Source organism: Leucopleurus acutus, assembly GCF_964270905.1.
Source record: "Leucopleurus acutus genome assembly, chromosome: 14".
Classification (NCBI taxonomy): Eukaryota; Metazoa; Chordata; class Mammalia; order Artiodactyla; family Delphinidae; genus Leucopleurus; species Leucopleurus acutus.
Genome location: NC_139156.1, coordinates 83,258,132 through 83,280,646, shown reverse-complemented (window position 1 = coordinate 83,280,646; position 22,515 = coordinate 83,258,132). Strand labels below are relative to the sequence as shown.

At 52.7% G+C, this 22,515-nt stretch overlaps 1 protein-coding gene across 1 annotated transcript; it reads left to right on the top strand.

Moving 5' to 3' along the window:
- CAPN9 (calpain 9) lies at positions 1-19,835 on the top strand (the record flags this gene model as incomplete). The annotated part of the gene is made up of 10 exons (XM_082855189.1): positions 1-213; positions 4,105-4,118; positions 7,229-7,397; positions 8,314-8,397; positions 10,806-10,914; positions 12,974-13,038; positions 13,879-13,947; positions 14,479-14,557; positions 16,364-16,480; positions 19,771-19,835. 10 exons carry the CDS (start codon positions 1-3, stop codon positions 19,833-19,835), a joined length of 984 nt encoding a protein of 327 aa, XP_082711315.1.
- Positions 19,836-22,515: the final 2,680 nt, after the last annotated feature.

The following is a 22,515-nucleotide window of genomic DNA, read 5'->3' as shown; positions in this document are numbered from 1 at the left end:
ATGCCTTACCTCTACCGGGCCCCAGGGCCTCAGGAGCCCCCCGCCCCCAAGGATGCCCGCATCACCCACTCCTCGGGCCAGAGCTTGGAGGAGCTGAGGCAGACGTGTCTGCAGAAGGGCGTTCTGTTGGAGGATGCAGACTTCCCAGCCAACAGCTCCTCTCTCTTCTACAGCGAGAGGCCCCAGCTCCCCTTCGTGTGGAAAAGGCGGGGGGTGAGTGCTGCCAGGGCGGGTGGGCAACAGACAGGGGGTGTGCAGCTCAGCAGCCCAGGAGGGGGCATCAAGGGAAGGATGGCCTGGGAGGCATGGGCTATGCACAAACTGGACTTAGGCACATCTCCTGAGACCCCTAGAAGGCATGCGGTTTGAAGGCAGCAATGATGCTCGGGGGGCAGCTGGCTGCTCTGGGTGGTGGCCAGGGTGTCTGGCTCCATGATTCCCCGCCGAGGCCCGGGACTCAGGGTCAGAGAGGGTCTTGTCACAGGTGGTGAGTGGAAGTCAAAGCTTTATCCGGAAGTGTCAGGTGACATGTCCCACCAGAGCCCAAGGGCAAACACGCAGAAACGGGTGGGAGGTTGTTGCCCGCAGATCCCTTGCGCTAACGTTGAGACAATGCGCCCGAGGTGCTAGGGGCTTCTGGCCAGGGCCTAGGATGCCCAGAGTGGACAGAGCTCACTCAGCGAGCGCTCAGGACCTGTGCGATGGACAGAGGGCACGTGAAGCAGGGATTCTCTCCCCAGATCATCTCCCTTCCTGGAGGGCAGCCACCATCTGTGTCCCCGCAGGCCCCCGGCCACCAGCAGTCTGGAGGTGATGGTCCCACGTGGCACCAGCTGGTTCCTGGGACCAGGAATCGATATTTGCCGTGCTGGATCAGTCAGGGCTCGACCTCTGACCGGGCGCCGGCTGGCTCTCCTTCCGCCAGGGAGGGTGCTGGTCTGGGAACGGCTCCTGTGGGGACAGGACGCCGTGGGCAAGGCTAAGGGTGCCGGACCCAAAGGGGAGACCCTGAGTGCTGGTGCCACCCTGCTGCTAACCTGACCCCTGACCGTGGTCCCAGGCCTCAGTCTCCCCACCTGTAAGGTGGGAACGTTAACGACCAACGTAGGTCCGACGTCTGGCACACGGAAGTTGCTCAACAAGTGACGGCTGTTGCTCTGATTGCGGTTGCTGTTACTGCAACAGCGCTGAGTCCCATCTCACCACGAGCACCACATCGACCTCACCATCTCCCTACATTCAAATGATGTCGATATTGTAAACATATAACGTGTCTACTTATAAAAAACAAACACGAAAACCTCCGGCCTCTTCAGGGCCGGGCCCAAAGCACACACAAGCTGTTATTTACACAGTGGTAAGCTCTTTTTAAAAAATTAATTAATTAATTAATTTATTTATTTTGGCCGCGCCGGGTCTTAGTCGCGGCACACGGGATATTCGTTGCGGCACGCGGGCTCCTTAGTTGCGGCACGCATGCGGGATCTAGTTCCCCGAGTGCAGAGTCTTACCCACTGGACACCAGGGAAGTCCCACGCAGTGGTTAGCTCTTAACTGTTATCTCCCGTCCTAGCCTGTGTGTGTGTGTGTGTGTGTGTGTGTGTGTGTGTGTGAGCGCACATCTATATGCCATGCGCCCTGGTTCAGGAGGAAGCCACTTCTGGTTGTCCAGGATTTTCCTAAGTCTGACAAGGCTATCACGGAATGGCTCAGCCTTTCTTCTGAGAAATTCCAGTCTCTTCCTTTCCTCCTACCTGGTCTCCCTACTTCCAGCCGCAGCCCGTCAGGCCACGCCTACTGCCACCAGGGGCCTTGCCGTCCCCTGCTCTGCACCCTCAGTGGGCTCAGCGATAGCCAGGAGTGAGGCCCAGGCTGCCCTGCACCCGCCGCCCCCTCCCCGCGGTCGGCCCCTCCCCGCGGTCGGCCCCTCCCCGCGGTCGGCCCCTCCCCGCGGTCGGCCCCTTCCCGTCGGAACGCCCTGTCGATCTGGGAGGCCCTGCTCTGCCTGGGGAATCTGGGCTGTTGTTCAGGGGCCTCGCCCACCAAGCCTTCCCGGCTCCCTGCAGCACCATCGCCGTCCCATTTCAGCACTCACGCTGTTTTAATGTAATGACCTGCCCGTGTCCCTCCTGGCAACCAAGCCTTCTGAGAGGCAGGCCCTCATTCATCCCACACCCCACTGCACTCTCAGCTTCCAGCACCTTCTGTCACCTTCTAAACAATGATATCAGCCAACAGTTACTATGACCGGCCAACACTGACTGTTCCAGGATTATCTCACTTAATCCCAAACAGTCCTAAAATCCGGGCACTGTCAATCTCCCCATTCTAGCGAAGGAGAAGCTGGAGCCTGATGGCTGACGCGCACAGGCAGCACATGACAGAGCCGGGCACCTCCCCAGGCACTGCCCCAGAGCGTCGGCCACGGGTGTGACTGGAACCCAACGCCGTCACCCCCGTCCAGGAGGGCGCCCACCCTCCAGCCTGCATGGTCATCCCCTGGCTTCAGGTGTCATTCTGGAGCCTACGGCTCGCCCTCTCTCTGCCAAAGTTGAAATTGCTCCACGATAAGAGCGTGACGTGCACAGGCCAGGCTGGAGACCGTCTTTGTGCCCTCCTGGAACGAGGGCCCCTGGGACCCCCCAAGGGATTCCAGCGCCCCAGACCTCAGCTCTGGGAGGTCTCACCTTAACATTGACGTCTGCTCAGTGTTGCCCCGAATGATGGGCGAGGCTCCCACCCGAAGGCCTGACACCGCGGGCGCCTCCACGCTCCGCTTTGGTGTATCATAACTGGGGGCTGTCCTTCCTGCATTCCCTTTCAGAATCCGTTCTGCCCCTTGCTTGGTCTGCGGCTGCGTTCACCCGCTCTGTCTTCAGTCCCAGAAACACACTCTGCGTGTCTCCTACTCAGGGAGGGCAGGGGCCTTGCGTCCCGTCTGACACGCGTCTGTGACGTCAGAGGCGAGGACCCGGGTGGGGATCGAGGCTGCTCTGGCAGGACAGAGCCCGGGGTCCCCGGGACGGGGTCAGCCAGGGCAGCAGCGCCACGGGAAGAGTCGCGGCGTCCCTCTGGGAGCCTCCGTGGCTCGGGCGCTGTCTGCCTTTCTCCTCGGCCCTCACGTGCTGTGTGTCCCAGCAGCGACTGCCTGGCCGTCCAGTGGGAACGTGGGGCGGGCGCTCTGCCAGCACCACCTTCTTGGCAAACACAGCTCTGCTTGGGGGCCGGGGAGTGGTGCCCGAGAGCAACCAGAGCCAGGAAAGTCAGGGGACGTCCGGGGGTGCCGGAGAGGCGCCTCGTCCCCCCGGGAGCCCGGGGCAAGGAGGCTCCGAGGGGGAACCTGGGCCTGGGGTTGGGGTAGGAAGGGGAGGTCGCCCGGGGGTGAGCCCTCCCCAGGCCTCGCGGGGAGGGCTGTGGATCTGGGGGGGCGTCTCCCGGCCTGATGGGGACACAGCCGGGGTGCAGTGCAGCCGAGGGCCTCCCTTCGGCACCTGCAGCCCGAGCCCCTCAACTCACAAGCACCTCGGCTTCCCTTCGGCCCCCGACTTCCTGTCTGCCTGCTCCCGTCTGCCGTCTTCCATGCAATTCCCTGCTGACTCTTAGGCCTCCTGAAGGCCCCGGTCCCGCCTCGAGCCTGGGCTGACGGCCCCTGGCAGCCTGCGTGCACCACAGCACATGGCCGAGACCTCCCTGCACAGTGGGGCTCCCTTTGGGGCTGCCCTCCCCCCAGAGGCCACTGCGCTCCAGGTCCCCCTTCCCCCACCCCGTGCCCCCTTCTGCCTCGACAGCCCTGGGCACACGGCCGGGATCAACGCACAGCCGTGGGTCGTAGGGCCCAGCCTCTCCAGCCTTGTTAGAAATGCGGCTTTTCCCTTCGTAAATTAAGTACTTAATAGAGAAAAGTCTGTGTGTGTGGCTGAGCCCCTAATGAGGTACGAGGTGAACCGTACAGGCCCCAAAAGCAAACATTCCTGGACGCTCGGTCCCAAGTCCTCCAGGGAAACCACCTGCTGGTGCCCAGGCCGGCCTCCCTCCCCGGGTCACCAAGCCGCAGTCTGGGGTCCCCTCAGGTCTGTGGAGACCCCTCTGATCCTCCCTTCACAGGACGGTGGTTTCAGGTAACCCTCGTCCTCAAGCCCCCAGACAGCATTTCTCACGAACAAACACACCTCTGGGGCCCACACTCATATGCAGGATTCCCAGGCATAAGCGCCACGCACGGGAGCGCACACGGGGCACACGCATGGGCCCGCGCACTCCACATGCCCACACACGTCACACATTCAGCAGAGGAGGCACCCACGCCCGTCAGCACACGCGCCACGTGGCACACGGGCATCCGACACTCCCACGCAGCGCCCCTTCACACACAGATGAATATGTAAATCACAGAGGTTTTTCTTAGGGCAACGAAACTATTCTGTATGATACTGTAATGGTGAATATATGACGCCATGCATTTATCAGACACACAGAGCTTTAGAGCACAAAGAGTGAACCTTAATATATACGAACTTAAAACTCATCCAGGAGGATAAAGGAATCCCAAAATGAAAAGCAGGTGACAAAACAAGCTAACAGTATCACAAACCTATGAAACGAACTCCTTGAAGGTGCAGGCGAGAAAGGCACTGACCTAAGTAACTCCGGAAATGAGTGCAGTCTGTGAGATTGAAAGCCAGGGAGATTGGGACTTCCCTAGTGGTCCAGTGGTTAAGACTCTGCGCTTCCTAATACAGGGGGCGAGGGGTCCATCCCTGGTCGTGGAACTAAGATCCCACATGCCGCGTGGCAGAAGAAAGAAAGAAGGACAGAGAGATTGTACACAAGCACTGTGCACTAGCTGGTAAAGTTGTTTCTCATGGGGTACAGGACAACAAGTCTGATACCATTATACGTATCTACTGAATTGAACAATTAAGTAAATGGGTGGCAGATGGGGGAAGCCAGGTTTCTCATTGTTGGAGCGAGAGGTTACGAAGAAGCCTGGTGGAGGAGGCTAGAGTGATATAAGTGGTCGTGTGTCAGAGCTGGGGACCTCAGTATGAACTCAGGTTTAGTTGAATAGAGATGGTTACACATCGAGGAGTATATGCGTCACTCATGGGTTAGTACACAGGTACTATTTCCTTGTTCATCAGCTGAGAGGGCTAGAGACAACGACAATCCCATCGCAACAAGCACTCTTACTTCTCAGGTCTTGGTTTCTAACACCATTCTCCAATCAAAGGAACCAGGGCTCCTTGGAGACAAGGCTGATTGTAGAACTGGGGCAAGAAATACAGAAGATGAGCCTAGAGTACCTTGCAGTGTCAGGAAGTGAATGTGTGTGTGTATGCTTTAAACACACACACACACACACAGTGATGGAGTTATGTCAAAGGGACACAGGAGCCAACTGAAGCAGCCGAAAGTAGCCAAAGCTGGAACAATTAGAGCAGCAAAATAAGTAAAATGGTATTGGATTATAAATCAAAGTATAAAATTAATATTCATGAGTCCATACTGATGTAAATAAATCATTGAATAAATAAACGGGGGAGAAGAGACAAATCTGCCACATAGAAGAGTTCCGGGGAATTTATGTAGACTCTGCCCTCAAGAAGGTCTAGCATGACCCCCACTCCTAAGTCCTTCCAAAGAGGACAGTAATGGGCGGTGAGAGGAAGTTCACAGAGGAGAAACATGACAGACAGGAAACCTCCGCCAGTGATCAAGGCGACATCGACAGGGACAAGTCATGAAGACGCGATGTATGCTCGCTGCGACGTGATGAGAACGGTACCTCACCCCAGTCTATGCGTGAGAAAACCAGCAGACACATCCCAACTGAGGGACATTCTACAGAACACAGGCAGTGCCTCAAAACTGTCCAGGTAGGGGAGGGAGGGAGACGCAAGAGGGAAGAGATATGGGAACATATGTATATGTATAACGGATTCACTTTGTTATAAAGCAGAAACTAACACACCATTGTAAAGCAATTATACTCTAATAAAGATGTAAAAAAAAAACTGTCCAGGTCATGAAAAACAAGGAAAGCCTGAGAAACTGTCACGGGCCAGAGGAGCCTCCGGAGACTTGACTAAGTGTGATGATGTGGGATCCTGCAATGGGATCTTCCAACAGAAAAAGCACGTTAGGTGAAAACTAAGGAAACGTGAATATGGTGTGAACTTTAATAACAATGACAAACTGGTTCAGTCACTGTAACAAAGGCACCGCACCGATGTAAGCTGTTCATGTACAACCGTATCAATCAAAGAGATGAAGAGAGAAAAGCGGCTGGGACTACATGGTTCCAGAAAGCAGGAGAAATGCCTCCATCTCCCTCTCGGTCTCATAGAACTAACAGCTTCACGCTCAGGCCCCATTCCACGTGAGACGAGAGGAGGCTCATTTAAACCTCCCAGCAGCCCTAGGGGGAAGAGTGCAGCCCCGTTTTGAAAATTAGGAAACTGAAGCACTGAGGGAGAACAGCATCCCTCCGCTTGCAAGCGGGGGAACTGGAACTTGGACCTGCAGTCCGTCAGGAACCAGGGTTCTCGGCCTCCTTAATCAATAGAGGCTGACCAGAGGCCAGACAGGAAAGTCAGGCAAGGCTTTACGGGGGCCCCTGCTGCAGCAGGGGGTAGCGAGATCAAGCAACATGCTTCCTTTTCCCCCGGGGGGATGGGGCGGCGACCTTGTTCCTTATACGGGGTGAGAGTAGCGGCGCGTCCAGGGGTCGGGCCGGAGGCGTGGCCTAGGCGGTCTGCCCACCCCTTAGGTGGCGTTGCGTGCGGGGGGCGTGCGCAGTGCCCTGCTTTTGCTCGCGGCGCTTCAAAAGTGGCAGTTGGTTATTTTTCTTGGTCTCTTTTGTCCAGAATTTGTCTCAACTGTGCATGCACGTGGTTATTTTTAGTCCCATACAGTTTCTTTGTATTCTGTTGCTCAAGGAGAGGTGTGTCCAGGTGCCAGCACGGCAGCCCTGCAGCCAAGGGTCCCAGGTCCCCGCCTGTCTCCTTACCACCACACCCACTGCCTCTCTCACAGAGTTCTCAGCATCTCTGGTTTCCTCAGAGCTCCAAGTAAACCCCATCCCTGCTTCCCACGTTCTTCCACACCTCCAGCCGGGGCGAGCCCCGGGAGGTGGTTCTTGGTTAGAAAAACTCTGGCTGAGGGGCGCCACCTAGTGGTAATCCTTGTTCCCTGCAGCCGTTGCCAGGCTTTCTTGCCGCCCTCACAGGCTGAACGGGAGCTACGAGGCTCTGAAGCGGGGCAGCGCCATCGAGGCCATAGAGGACTTCACCGCGGGCGTGGCAGAGACCTTCACAACCAAGGAGGCTCCCGGGAACTTCTCTGAGATTCTAGACAAGGCCTTGAAGAGGGGCTGTCTGGTGGACTGCTCCATTGACGTAAGTCGCTGGCTGGCCGCATCCCAGGCACTGTTCTAGGCTCAGATGCCAGGCTGCCCACGGAAGAGGCATACATTGCAGGGGGGCGAGGGCAATGCTTATTCATTTTAATTAAAACAAACGTTTGTGTTTAATGGTTTTCGAGTTGCAGAGGTAAGACGCCCTTGCTGTATCAGGTGGAAGAATCCTGAGATGACGGACAGGGCAAAACTCTGTCTCCCTCCCCCGGTCCATGCCGGGACGCCCGTCGGATGTCCGTCACGCCTCTGTCCTCGCTCATGCAGCAGGCACGCGCGTATATGCACAGACTCGGGGGCGGTGTTTACTGAATGGAACCTTACTATACACTTTCCTGAAACTTGTCTCTTTCACTTCATAGATCATGAAAAAATATATCCGTGGAGAGAAACAGAACAGCATTTTTTCTAATTTCTTTATGCATACAAACACACGCATGTGATTTTAACCTCATCTATTTTTTGAATTCTATTCAACTTTTCTATTTCCTCTTGGATTATCCTGGGGAATTTATCCTTTGCTAGTAAATTTCCTCTACTTTTTCAAGTTTGTGACATAGAATTGCATGTCATAGGGTTATATTCTTCTTACTGCCTCTTTGGTGTCTGTCCCTTGCTGTTGCTACGTGGTGGGAAAGGTCAGGTTTTTCTGTTTGGGGGCAAGAATGTCAGCTCTTCGGTGAAGTCCAAGCAGAGAACGAGGGGCCTCCACCCTGGGAAGAGGCTGGGAATCGCTGTATGTCACTGCTCACCACTTAGGGGGCTTCCCGTGTACCCATTTTATATGCCCACTCACAGGGCCCTCACCTGAGGGGGTAGGAGGGACTGCGCCAGACACAGAGCTGTGTCTGGCCAGCTGGGGAAGGTTTGACGTAGATACTGCTCCTTTTTTGTTTTAGATCAGAAATGCTGCAGAACCTGAAGCCCGGACACCTTTTGGCCTCATTAGGGGTCATGCCTACACAGTGACGGGCGTTGACCAGGTAGGCGACAGGGACCCCTGTTGACAGGGTGTGGGGACAGACTTCGTAAACCTATATAGCGCATTGCAGTTTAAACTGCAGTTTCGGACATGACAGAGGATGTCTCATCCAAAAAAGAAAGGCTGGAATTCAAAACAGCAAACGGGAGAGAGAGAGAGAGAGAGAGAGAGAGAGAGAGAGAGAGAGAGAGAAGAGAGAGAGAGAGGAGAGAGAGAGAGAGAGAAGAGAGAGAGAAAAGAGCGAGAGAGAGAGAGAAGAGAGCGAGCGAGAGAGAGAGAAGAGAGAGAGAGAGAAAAGAGAGAGAGAAGAGAGAGAAGAGAGAGAGAGAGAGAGAGAGAGGGAGAGAGAGAGAGAGAGAGAGAGAGAGAGAGGGAGAGAGAGAGAGAGAGAGAGAGAGAGAGAGAGCGACCTGTGAGGCCGGCACAGTATAAACTTGGCCAGCAGCTGCAAGAGCCTGGTCTTTGTTTTTTCTGTTCTTTTCTTCCCTGATTCCACATCAGTCCTGTCATAGTCACCGTTCTCCAGAGAAGCCACACCCGTAGGCTAAGTCTGTATATGGAGAGACGTAGTAGTCGGAATTGCTCACCTGATTATAGAGGCCGAGAAGCCCTGCCTTCCACAAGCTGGAGCCAGTGGTGGAGTTCCAGTCCCAGCCCGAGAGCCTAAGAACCAGGAGCATCAGTAAGTCCCAGCCCAAGAGCAGAAGAGGCCCAAAGTCCCAGCTCAGCAGTCAGGCAGAGAGGGCAAATTCTCCCTTCCTTTGCCTTTTTGTTCTTTTTGGACCTTCAGCTGATTAGATGGGGCCCACGCACAAAGGGGAAGACCATGTGCTGTACTCAGTCTGCCAGCTCAGATGCCCATCTCATCCAGAAACACCTTCACAGACACACCCAGGATAATGCGTAACCAGACATCTAGGCACGCCATGGCCCAGCCAAGTTGAGACATAAAATTAACCGTCACAAGTCCTATTCTCTGCAGCTGTAGTTCAGGGTGGCACTAATCCCCGGGGCGGGGAGGGGGCGCAGCCAGACCCCACGTGGCACCACTGTAACCTCGGGGAGTGCTTTGTTTGGAGGAGTGCGCGGGAAAGAGGAGGGGAGAAAGTGAGATGAGAGAGGAAGATGAGAAGCAGAGGGTGGCGCCTTTGCAGGGTCAAGTTCAGTGAAGTCCAAAGCGTTTCCCTCCGTGCCCCACTTGGGTGAATCTCAAACCCAGTCAGTAACGGACCCGGGCACCTCCGGTCTCCTCCAGCGGCTGCCATGTTTTGAGCGACATGCTCCAAATGAGTGGGGAGCACGGGGTGCAGAGGGAGCCTGTCCCTCCCCCTCAGCGGGCAGCGGGAGCAACGTGTCCTAGAGGGAGAGGCAGCTGGACTCTTTGCAGTGTTAGCTCCCTCCTCGCCCCTCCCTGTCTACACGCCTTCCAATCATTCACTTGAGTGAGTTCACTTGAGCTCACGTGAGTGAGCTTGGCGTCCTGCTAGCCATCTGTCTCAGGAACCATGAGTTCATAAGTAGAAGAAGTTTGTGGAAAACAATCAGGGTGTTTGAGAGATTGACAAGCTGTTGAATTGGACCTTAGACACACATCGATCTTGAATTTTGAGTACTGTACAGGGTTGATGAGTTACATGAAGAGAGCAGACCCAAAGAAAGCGAGGTCTGGAGTTCGGATTCTCCCACGAATTGCCGAATAAGAGCAGGCGGGGGGAACAGAGTTTGAGAGGCTGCGTGAAGTCAAGCTAGTGGAAGGAAAGTCAGGCCCAGAAGGAAGGAGAAACAGGGCAGAGGAAATGAGGAAACCCCCAGGGAGAGACCCAGCAAAGGGAGTGCCCTGTGCACGGCCCACGGTCCAGCCCTGCACCATGACTGCCCTTCCAAAAGGAGCTGCGCCCGACCCCTGGGGCTGAAACTGGCCTGGGCAACGCGTGACACTAAAACTGTCAGCACTCTGAATCTGGAGCCTTTCCTCTGGGAATCTTGACACTAAAGCCTTTCCAATCTCTTTCCACTTTTATCTTTCACCGCCCCTCCTCCCAGGACATACTCCCCAAACTTTCCCCTCTCTCATTTATGAACTCCTCTCCGTCACCGAATCGTTTTCATTCGCAGTACAGTGCTGTCATTTCGCCTACTTCAAAGGAAAAAAGTTCCTCCTGGGGCTTCCCTGGAGGCGCAGTGGTTGAGGGTCTGCCTGCCGATGCAGGGGACATGGGTTCGTACCCTGGTCCGGGAAGATCCCACATGCCGCGGAGCGGCTGGGCCCGTGAGCCATGGCCGCTGAGCCTGCGCGTCCGGAGCCTGTGCTCCGCAACGGGAGAGGCCACAACAGTGAGAGGCCCGCGTACCGCAAAAAAAAGTACGTGCTCACACCCACTACCCCTACCTGCACCCCGGGGACCCCAGGACTCCCATGGAGGGGACGAGGGACGTGTGACGGGCGCCTGCCGCCTCGAGCTCCCCCACATCCCCTGCCCCTCCCAGCTGCAGACCGGCTTTTCAGAGCTGACGTTAGGTAGACTTTAAAAATAGCTTTCATTGCTCATTTCTTTCTTTTCTAAAAAAATTATTTATTTTATTTATTTATTTTTGGCTGCATTGGGTCTTCGTTGCTGTGCGCGGGTTTTCTCTAGTTGCGGCAAGCGGGGGCTACTCTTCTTTGCAGTGCACTGGGTTCTCATTGCGGTGGCTTCTCTTGTTGCAGAACACGGGTTCTAGGCACGCGGGCTCAGTAGTTGTGGCGTGCAGGCTCAGTAGTTGTGGTTCGCGGGCTCTAGAGCGCAGGCTCCATAGTTGTGGCGCACGGACTTAGTTCCTCCGCAGCATGTGGGATCTTCCCAGACCAGGGCTCGAACCCTTGTGCCCTGCATTGGCAGGTGGATTCTTAACCACTGCGCTGCCAGGGAAGCCCGCTCATCTCTTGATTACACTAATGATTCAAGTTTATGGTAAAAGATTCTGAAAAATGCAGAAAAGCCTAATGACAGAGGCAAACATCACGGCTAATCTCACTACCCATAAATAACCACTTTAACATATATGTGTGTGTCTTTGTGTATGTGTTTATGTACCAAATGTGTAGTCTGTGGGTGTGTGTCTCTCTCTGTATATATAGGTACACATATAATAGGTATTACACTATAGATGTAATATTATTTTTTGAATTAACAGCTTTGAGAGTTAATTTGCATACTATACAATTTACCCATTTGAAGTATACCACTCTGCTACGTGAAATACATCAGACAGAGAAAGACAAATACTGTGGAATCTAAGAAATACAACCAACTAGTGAATATATAACCAAAAAGAAGCAGACTCACAGATATAGAGAACAAACTAGTGGTTACCAGAGAGGAGAGGGAGGCAGGGGTGGGGGAAATAGGAGGCACAAACTATAGGGTGTAAGACAGGCTACAAAGGTGTATTGTACAACAGAGAATATAGCCAACATTCTGTAATAACTGCAAATGGAAAATAACCTTTAAAATTGTATTAAAATTTTTTTTAATAACATATACAACTCAGTGGATGTTAGCATGTTCATAGAGCTGTGCAACCGTCACCACAATCAATTTTCGTTTGATTCAGAGCACTTCATCCCTCCAGAAAGAAACCACGTACCGGTAGCATTTACTACCCTCCCCCGAACCCCCAGCCCCTGGCAAGCACTCATCCGTTTTCTGTCTGCATAGACTTGCCTGTTCCAGACTTTTCATATAAAAGGAATCATATAAAATGTGCTTCTCTTTGGCTGGCTCCTTTCGCTTAGCCTGACACCTTCTAGGTCCATCCATGTTGTAACGTGTCAGGACTCCTTCCCTTCTTTTTAGGGCTGGATACTATCCCATTGTCGGAATATACCAGGTAGGGTTTATCCATTCATCCATTGATGGACACTTGGGTTGTTACCCCTTTTTCGTTATCATGAATAATGCTGCTATGAACATTCGTGTACAAGCTTTTATGTGGTCATGTGTTTTCCTTTCTCTGGGGTGTATAGCTGAGACAACTGCTGGGTTAAATGGTAACTCTATATTTGCTTCTTAAGAAGCTGCCTATTTTCTAAAGTGATTTCTGTACCTTTTCACTAGCAGTATGTGAGTGTTCAAATTTCTCCAATAATTTTAAACCCTGTCTCCTAAACTTAATTTTTATGAGCATTTCCCCAGAAATGATCTTAAGAATCAAAGCATGATTCTTAAGGACTGTGTAGTAATCCATCATGTGGACATAAACTGCTGTCCATGCCCTTCCATTGGTCATTTGTATCATTTCTAAGTTTTTGCCATTACAAGTAACCTGATGGTAAAAATCTTAACATATAATTCTTTGCTTGGGACTCTTGAAACTCGGATAAAGAGTGGAAGGATATCCCCATTTTTAAAGCTTTTTTCATATTTTGCAAATGTTCCTTCCCAAAGGCCATGTTCTACTCTCACCAGCATCTTAAGAGCGACTGTATCACCACCCTCACCAACCCGGATCTAAGCACCCTACTGGACTTTCAGCAGATGGAAATAGGTTTATCTTATCAGGGGTCAACTGAATTCTGCTTTCTTGTGTGATTTCAGAAACGGACCTCAAATTCGAGAAGCTAAGCCTGACTTCCTGTAAAAACATCATTTCTCTAATGGAGGTATCCTTCCAAATATGCAGGCAGAAATAGATGTTAAGTGTTTTTCTCTAATGCAGACTCCCCTGGAATGTGGAGAGTCTTCTTCACAGAGAATAACCAAAGCCTGGGGGACACTGGTGCTAGAATTGGAACAAAATCAAGAGGCACAGGGGGCTTCCCTGGTGGCGCAGTGGTTAAGAATCCGCCTGCCAATGCAGGGGACACGGGTTCGAGCTCTGGTCTGGGAAGATCCCACCTCCCGTGGAGCATCTGAGCCCATGCGCCACAACTACTGAGCCTGCGCTCTAGAGCTCGCGAGCCACAACTACTGAGCCCGTGCGTCACAACTACTGAGCCCACGAGCCGCAACTACTGAAGCCCGTACACCTAGAGCCCATGTTCCACAACAAGGGAAGCCACCGCAATGAGAAGCCCGCACGCCGCAAGGAAGAGTAGCCCCCGCTCGCCACAACTAGAGAAAGCCCACGTGCAGCAATGAAGACCCAGTGCAGCCAAAAATTAAAAAAAAAAAAAAAAAAAAAAGAGGCACAGACTGGCCAGTGGGATAAATGTTTGTGAAGGGACTCGGGGATCTTTCTGCCACCTTGGGGTGCTGTCCAGGGCAATGAAGAGTTCTTCATATGTGTGTTTTCAACCTTCCTTTTGCCATCCCCCCTCACCCCTGCCATGCCCCCTCTCCAGAGATTCATGGCTTCATAATTAACCCCCCCCCTCAGAGCCCTGAGTCTGTGTCACACATGTCACCCATGTCAGCCCATGGCCTTCCTCCCCTGCAGCCCCAGGAGCCTTGGGGTGATACGATGCTCACATCTTTCTTTCTTCCTTAATTCACTTGCACACACCAGTGGCAACGGGAAGCTAGGGTTTGGTGAATTCAGGGTGTTCTGGGACAAGCTGAAGAAGTGGACGGCATGTAACCCAGCCAGTGCGTGGCTGCTAGGGGACTGTACAAGCCTAGAGCAGAAGGGGATTTGATTTGATTTGATTTTTAAATATTTATTTATTGATTTTGGCCGAGTCATGTCTCAGTTGAGGCATACATGCGGGAGCCAGTTCCCCGACCAGAGATGGAACCTGGGCCCCCTGCACTGGGAGCACAGAGTCTTAGCCACTGGACCACCAGGGGAGTCCCAGACAGGGATTTTAAAGGTCCAGGTGCTGCCGACCAGAGGATTTGTGTTTGAAAAGGTGGAAGGGAGGAAATCAAGATGGAATTCCCATATTTACTCCCCATACTTATGGGAGTACCGCAGGGCTTCCACCCAATATGGAAGGAAAACAAAGGAACCCACACTTTTGGAGACCCTAAGGCTACCATTGCCCCTTCCGCCTGGTGAGAGGAGTCTCTCCCCTGCGTGGACCGCATCACTGCCATCAAAGGAGCCTCAGCGGGGGCTTCTGCGTGCTCGCATTCTCAGTGCCTCTGCTCTCCCCCTACAGAACCTTTTCCTTCAGTTTGACGCTGACAAATCTGGCACCGTGTCCCCCTACGAGCTGCGGACCGCCCTGAAAGCCACAGGTAAAGGGAAGCCTGGGCCGCGCAAGCCGTCTGCGTGCCGGGTGCTGTCTGCGGCAGCCACTCACCTCTCGCGGCCCAGGGAGGGCGCTGGACTCTGACCAGAATCGATGCTTCTTAAGGGCGGGGCCCAGCCTCAAATTCAGGACTTGTTCACTCTCATCAGGAATCTTTAACGTGTGTCCACTGAGGCTGAGCTCAGCCTGACCCCTGGAGGCCTCAGCCTCTGGCCAATTCTCTGGCCAAGCAGAGTTATATACGACTCTGGTGGCAAACTCCCAAACCTTTAATTTCTGCTTTCAGATGGCGATTAACACAGAGAGGCAGGGCACGTCCATCCCATGGTTTGGGGTCAGGTTTGGGGTACACAGAGTTCGTGTATCCCTCTGCCACGGAGGCCCGTCTCTGGCTTTGTCACCAGCAGACTGAATCCAAACCAATGATTCCGTTGTCGTTTATACCCATTTCCTGAATGAGGGATGGGCTCCAGGTGGCATTCCTAACCCTCTGACAGCCCCTGCCCTAGTCCGAGTCTCTGGGGCTCAGCTGTCCTTCGCATAGGACGGCCACTGCAGCCTACACCCCGCCAGGCCACAGGCATTGCTCACAAAGCAGGCTTCACAGACATACCCCTGGGCCAAAGCCTGGAATCTGGCTCCCTTCCAAGTAAAATAAACATCGGGAAACACTGTCGGCTTCACGGGATGATAATGGGACAAAATCAGGACCAGCTCGGGTCCTGTGTGATGGCAAAGAAACGAAATTAATTATAAATGTGGAGAGTGCCACAGAGGAGAAGGGCCTGATCTTCTTAGGGTCTGGGGACCTGGTTTCTAGGCCAGAAGGACAGAGCAGGGGGAAAAGGGAGCCCTTCAGAGAGGGAGGTGTGGCCACGTCCTTCTTTTCCCGGCTTGGGGAGGGGGAGGGAATCGGCCCTCACCCCGCCCTCTTCCTGCCCCACCCAGAGCAGACGCCAGGACTCTGGGTGTTGCCCCCCGCCAGCTCCACTGTGCAGGCTCCAGAAACCATGTCCTTCCTCTGGACTGTCCCCCTCTTGGTCTGGAATCGGGAACGAGGACACAGGAAGACCCTGGGCAGGCTTCTAAGCAATACTTGGAACATTTCCTGGAAAGGGAGCGTGCAGGCTGAACTGAAGGAAGGCAACGCTGGTTAGACATCAAAGCCTTAAGTGTTGAATCTATAAGGAGCGTTACCATCTCTAAACTCCTCATTCGACCAATGAGCAAAGAGGTCGAATGAGCAAAGAGAAGGGAAGCAAAGCACCCAGGCCCCGGTTCTCGCTCCATCGTGGGCGTGTGTGAATGAGCCTAGCGTGGGGTCCTTCACTGAGGGCAGTGGCATAACTCGGTCTCCAGAGCCCCCAACACCTCTGGGTTAAAATGCCTGTGAGAAACAGACACTTACTGCGGGTGTCCTGGCTGGAATCCCCCCAGGGCCAGCGGGAGCTGGAAGTGGAGCCCTAGACCAGAGGGTGGCACCGGGCTTGGGGCTTAAACACTGCCCAGCATCAAGTTCTCCCAAGCAAGGCTTCCTGAAACGTCAGCAAGACCCTATGGGTGATGTGAGGTCAAAGCCAAGACCCTGACCTTGGCGAACTCAGGTTCACCAAGTGACACTGTGGGTTCCCCAGTGTCCCCCGACAGAGGCGCACGGTCATACTGCATCGGAGCCAAGGGCGCCAGGTAGACCCTGGCTCCCTTCCTTGGGGCAGCCCTGGGCTGACTGGTGCCCCTGAGGGCGCACCCGTGGGGCTCAGCCAGGGCGGCCATCCTCCCCCTCTCCCCGCAGGCTTCCAGCTCAGCTCTCCCCTCTTGCAGCTGATCGTTCTCAGGTACGCAGACCAGGAGCGCCAGCTGGGCTTCGATGACTTCCTCAACTGCCTGGTCCGGCTGGAGACTGCAAGCCGTAAGGGTCCAGGGGGGCTGCGTGTTCCTGAGCCCAGGGAGAGCACACCTCCCTCCATCACCTTCCAGGAGCATGTAAGGGGCAACCTGCTGAGAACTGCAGCGAAGGCGGGCTGAGCCACACGCCCTGCCATCTGTGTGCCGTGTGCGGCTAGCCAAGGGGCAGGTGTGCACGTCTTCTCTGCAGTGCGCCTGGTACCGTCATCCTCCATCCGCTCCCAGTGTCTTTGTGGGAGGGTAGCTGGGTGGGGATGGGGCTCCTGCCGCGAATCAGAAGAAAGGTCAGATCCCATCACAGGGCACGGAATCGGGAGTCTCTCTCTCTCTACCTCTGTCCCCCCCGCCCTCCTTCCCTCTCCATCCCTCTGTGTTTACAAAAGCCCTAGACACTGACCCAATTGTCTCAAAGAAGATCTGTTTGTTAGCCCAGGAAGAGAGAGAAAGAGATTACGTACAGGTGGTCCCTAGCGTTTGCAGTTCATAGCCGCCCACCCCTCACTGGGTAGTCACGCAGTTGAAGCCGAATGAAGCACATCCAGAGCCTGTGACTTAACACCAGGGTGACTGCTGTGCAGGTGTCCCCCCGGATGCCCACGCTCTGGGGTCACCATCTGGAAGCTTAATAATTTTTAAAACTATTTATTTATTTATTCATTTATTTCGACTGTACGGGGTCTTAGTTGCGGCATGCAGAAGCTTTAGTTGCAGTGTGCAGACTTCTTAGTTGCAACATGCATGAGGGATCTAGTTCCCTGACCAGGGATCAAACCCAGGCCCCCTACACTGGGAGCGTGGAGTCTTACCCACTGGACCACCAGGGAAGTCCCTTGAATCTTAATAATTTTTTTTTTTTTTTAGAGTTTGTTGTTGTTGTTGTTTTTAATTTATTTTTGGCTGCTTTGGGTCTTCGTTGCTGCACGTGGGCTTTCTCTAGTTGTGGCGAGCAGGGCCTACTCTTCGTTGCGGTGTGCGGGCTTCTAATTGCTTGTGGCTTCTCTTGTTGCAGAGCATGGGCTCTAGGCGTGCGGGCTTCAGTAGTTGTGGCGCGTGGGCTTCAGTAGTTGTGGCTCGCGGGCTCTAGAGCACAGGCTCAGTAGTTGTGGCACATGGGCTTAGTTGCTCCGCAGCATGTGGGATCATCCCGGACCAGGGCTCGAACCCGTGTCCCCTGCGTTGGCAGGTGGATTCTTAACCACTGCACCACCAGGGAAGCCCCTTAATAATTTTTTTAACAAGGGGTCCCACAACAAATTATGGAGCCAGTCCTGCTTGGCACTTTCTAAGTATGTTTACCGGGTGACTTCCAGGCACTGGGTAAACAAAGGCAAAGGCTGTGCTCCTCGGTTCCACGGTGGGGAGCTCCCGCTGCTTCTTTCAGGACACTTAGAACACACGGAGTTACTCGTTTGAAGCTTGTCTCCACCAGACTCTAAGCTCCAAGAGAGCTGTACTGAGTGGACAAGCAAGGTACACGTGATGACTGACGGGGATGATGGTCTGAGACAGGCGGGCAGGTCCTGCAGGGCCTGGCCGGTGACCTCAGGGCCCAGGCTTTCTCTGGGTGTGAGTGGGAGCTAATGAGAGGTGCATTGTAGAAACAGCCTCCTCAAAGGCGGTCGCTTATTAGACGTACAGGCCAGTCAGCGCTGACCTCGAGAGAGTGAGATTTTGGTAGCTTCTCCTCTCTCAACTGCCCTTTTCCTTTCTGAATCCCCTCAGGCCCAGTCCTTTCCTGCAGGGGGTTCTCAGCTCGTTCTTATAATTGAGGCATCCTAGGGAGAAGACACTCAAAACTGAACATCACTGGTCAGTTTAGCTAAAAGCATATCAATATTATTGATCTTTTCTAAGAACCAACTTTTATTTGCTTGATTTTCTCTGTTCTTCAGTTTTCTAGGATCCTTATGTTAGATTCACCATCTGGAGAACTTTAAAAATCCCAAAGCTAGGGCTTTACCCAGGCTGATTTTAACTTTATTCTAGAAATTTTTGCTCATACACCTAAGTATAAAGTGGGATACGGAGGGTGGGAGGGAGGAAGACGCAAGAAGGAAGAGATATGGGAACGTGTGTATATGTATAACTGATTCACTTTGTTATAAAGCAGAAATTAACACACCATTGTAAAGCAATTATACTCCAATAAAGATGTTTAAAAACAAAACAAAACAAAACAAAAAAATAATAACCGGTCCCCGTGTGCCCTCCACCGGTGCCTCTCAAACCCTGCCCCATGACAGTCCCCAGGAGAGCATCCCAAACTGTTCATGATCAGGCTACAAAGACCAATTAAATTAGAATCTAGGGGGTGGCAACACAGCATCATCTTCATAAAATTCCCCAGTGGTTCCAGCGCCTTCCACCCAGCCTCACTTGTCACCTTGCTCATCTTTTCCACATGACCCCCTAAAGCATACTGTTTTTCCTGAGTTATTTAATAACAGGTCTCAGAAATTTGGTCCTTTTGTCTGTAAACATCCCTATCAGAGAGACTTCTTTTAACATAATCGTCATGCCGTTCGCACCCCCACAAACTTCTCAGTGAGTTCTCAACATCCTCTAAGCCCCGGTCCACACTGAGATTCCCCAGGTCTCCTCAGGACCTACTCACTGCACGTGGCTGCTGGGTTCTGTCTCTTTTGTTCTGTGGCAGCCCCTCCTACTTCCTGGGGTATTTTAAAGGTCCCAGGTGAGGCTCAGGTAAAGCCAGTGTGGACTGGTTCCACCACCTGGACTAAGATGGGGAGACTGAGGCCAGGAGAGGAAAGTAACTGTCTCGGGTTATTCAACGCGGCACACGGGCTCTCTTCTACCCCAGCTCTGCCTGCGTGTGGGACCACCAGCGCTCACCTTCTCAGAAGGGACGTGCAGAAACTGAACAGCTTTCAAGACTCATGCAAACCATTATGTACACGTGCTTTTTTTTTCCTCTGGGGAGAAGGTCCATGGATTGCAAGGGCTCTGTAGCCCCCAACAGTTAAGATAGGGGAGATGTTTCGGGTCCACGAGCTGGCCGGCTGGCCCACATACGGTAAATGAAGGGACCCACTCCCCAGTGCTCAGGCCACCGGCTTCTGCCATCACAGGAATTCCAGAGGCTCCCCCCGTTGAGAGACACCCCGCTCAGGGGGCCTGATTCTGGCCGCCGCCCTAGAAGATGCTCACCTCTTAGCAACGGTTGGAGCGGCTTCTCCAGCAGCCTCTCGGAAGGCCCCTTGGCCATGGGAAAATAGCTAAGCCTGTTGAAGGAGCGTCTCCGCAATGATACCTTTCTTGTGTCTCTCCCATCAGGGACGTTCCAGGCCCTCGGCACGAAGAACAAGGAGTTCATTCATCTCAACATAAACGAGGTATGACCCGGCCAGACTTCCCGCTCAGGGACCCAGCCAGGGCTAGGCACAGCCCACACTCCATAATGCTTGCTGAATGCATGATCACATGGGAGGGTCCACATCTACCCTCAGGGTAATAATAATAATAATAATAGTATTGCTAATAGTTGTGAGGCACTATTCATGTAGCAGTCAGTAGAAGCCTACAGTAGCCCTTTGAGCTAAGGACTAATAGTATCCCCATTTTGCGGAGGTGGAAACTGAGGCATAGAGAGATTAATCCCCTGGAAGAGTGAGCGAGCAAACCCTGCCCCCTTGTCCCGTCCTCCTTCTGCCACATGGGCTCCGCGGCCTCCTGCCCTCTGCCTTCCGAAGTTCACTTCTTCTTGTTCATGACGTCATCCTGTGGGCCTCGAGATTCTCGGGGCGTTAGTGTGTGTGTGTGTTTCTGCGCATGCGCGCACACCTCAAAGACCCTAAGGACTACACAACTTTTACCTGTTGCAGGGGCTGATCACAGCAAAAATGATGGAGGGGAGAGAACGGGTCAGTTCTGGAGGCTTGGATGAGGGGCCCCAGGAGTGGATAGCCCTCCCCCGCTGCCCAGAGTGTGGTCTGTGGGCCAGCGGCATGGCCATCACCTCGGGGAGCTTATGAGAAATGCAGAGTACCACACAGTGATCACAGTCAACAGTATGGTGTTATAAACTTCAAAGCTGCTAAGAGACGAGATCTTAATTGTCCTGACCTCAAAAAAGAAATGACGATGTGATATGATAGAGGCTCTAGCTGACGCCACGGTGGTGAGCACCTTACAATATATCAATGGATCAAATCAATGCATTTACACCTTAAACTTACACAATGTTACGTGTCAATCATATCTCAATAAAAGAAATCCACAAAATAAAAGCAAAAAAAGAAATCCAGAGAACCAGGCTCCACCCCAGACCCAGTGGATCAGCTCTCATTTCAGCAGGATACACAGTAATTCCTAAACCCACTAAAGTCTGAGAGCGCTGGTTAGACACTCTTCTGCCCAAAGGTGCGGCAGGGGGGACTACAGGACACTTTCCTTCAATCGTTCCGTAATTTTTTATTTCCCTTTTTCTCCATTCTCTCCCTGTGCTTTCTGTCCAGCTCTGCTTTCCCTTGGACCTAAGGGCGGAAAAGCCGGGCAGCCTGTGTCTCCTCCGTCTCTGAGCTCGCTCTTCTCCCCACACGTTTCCATGCTCACACTGCACACATCGGCTCACTTCCAAATTCAGTCGTGACTTTGGATGTGGGTACCATTTTATTGACTATTCCAAGACCAAGAGTTGGATGATGGTGTGTATTAGACAGGGGATGGAACTGTCAGTCTCTGTGCTCAGTTGCGCCTTTTGCAGAAAGAGATCTAGGCCTTAATCTTACACCAGAAGTTTGGTTTCTAGTAATATCATGTAACTTAGCAATTTATTATGTTGACTCGTCACTGATTTTCTCATGTGGGTCTCAGATTCCTGGGTACATTATAATTTCACCAAGAATAGAAACTGGACATTTTTCTTTTCTAGTATTCTCTTTCACCTTTAGCACATACAACACATTCAATAAGTGTAGCTCCTCTGATTGATAACATATAAAACACCCCAAGGATGCCAAAGAAAGACATACATACTCACATAGTCCCTTATGAAAACAAGACAGACCCCTACACCCATCTTCATTTCTCATTTACCTCAAGGCTTCGCCACCAATAAGTGTGAATAATGTGTGGGAGTTGCCATGTGTCCATGGTGCAGGGGAAGCGCGAGCGGGTTTTGTATTCGATAGCTCTTAGCCGGTCAAAGGCCCCGGAGTACCAGAAGCGTGGAAGGAAGCATTGCATTGCTTCAAGTTCTAGGTGTCACTTCCAGCCCAAGTGTCCACAGGTGTGGGGTCTGGAATGAGCTCTGTGTCCCCATTTCCTCTCTCTCAACAGGCCAAGTCATTTTGTTGTAAGTGCTGACGCTTGCCCCATACTTACCACCCTCCGAGACAACAGGAAAAATCTTTGAGTTCTCCCCCCTCCTTCTCCCTTTAAACCTGCCGTCCTCAACTCTGGCTGGAAGTTAGAATCATCTGGGGAGATGTTAAAGCCTCAACGGCCTGGTCACATCCCAGACCAATTAAATCCAGGTCTTTGGGGGCGGGACCCAAGCATCAGTATTTTAGAGATTCCCCTGGTGAGCCCAGTGTGCGGCCAAGTTGAGAGCCACCTTTTTAAATCCAGAGCCTACACCCCAACTACCTCCTTTATCAGGCTTTCACACTCTAGGCCACTATCCACCTGCCCTAATCGCCCCACTACCAGATACTCAACAACCAGGGACAGACCCTATGCCCTAGACCCTGCTGCAGTTATTCAAACTAGCCAGTCCTCAGCCTGCTTACCCTGCCTCACCTTTTCCTTCCCATGGAAACCACAGTAAAAACTCTTGCCCACATATTTCCTTGACTCGTTCTGCCTTGTGATTGATCCTGGTGCTTCCCCATGTGACCCTGAATGGCTTGGTGAACCCTCCTCTTCTTGGGATCTGTGAGTATAACAGGTTATCTTTTCTGATCTGTTGGCCTCACACCAGATGATAACTTGACTTTGCAGGAAGAAATTAAGAGCATTGGAAATGGTATCTGGGTAAATATAAAAAAAGGTTGTGTAAATGTATTTTTCCTCTTTTCT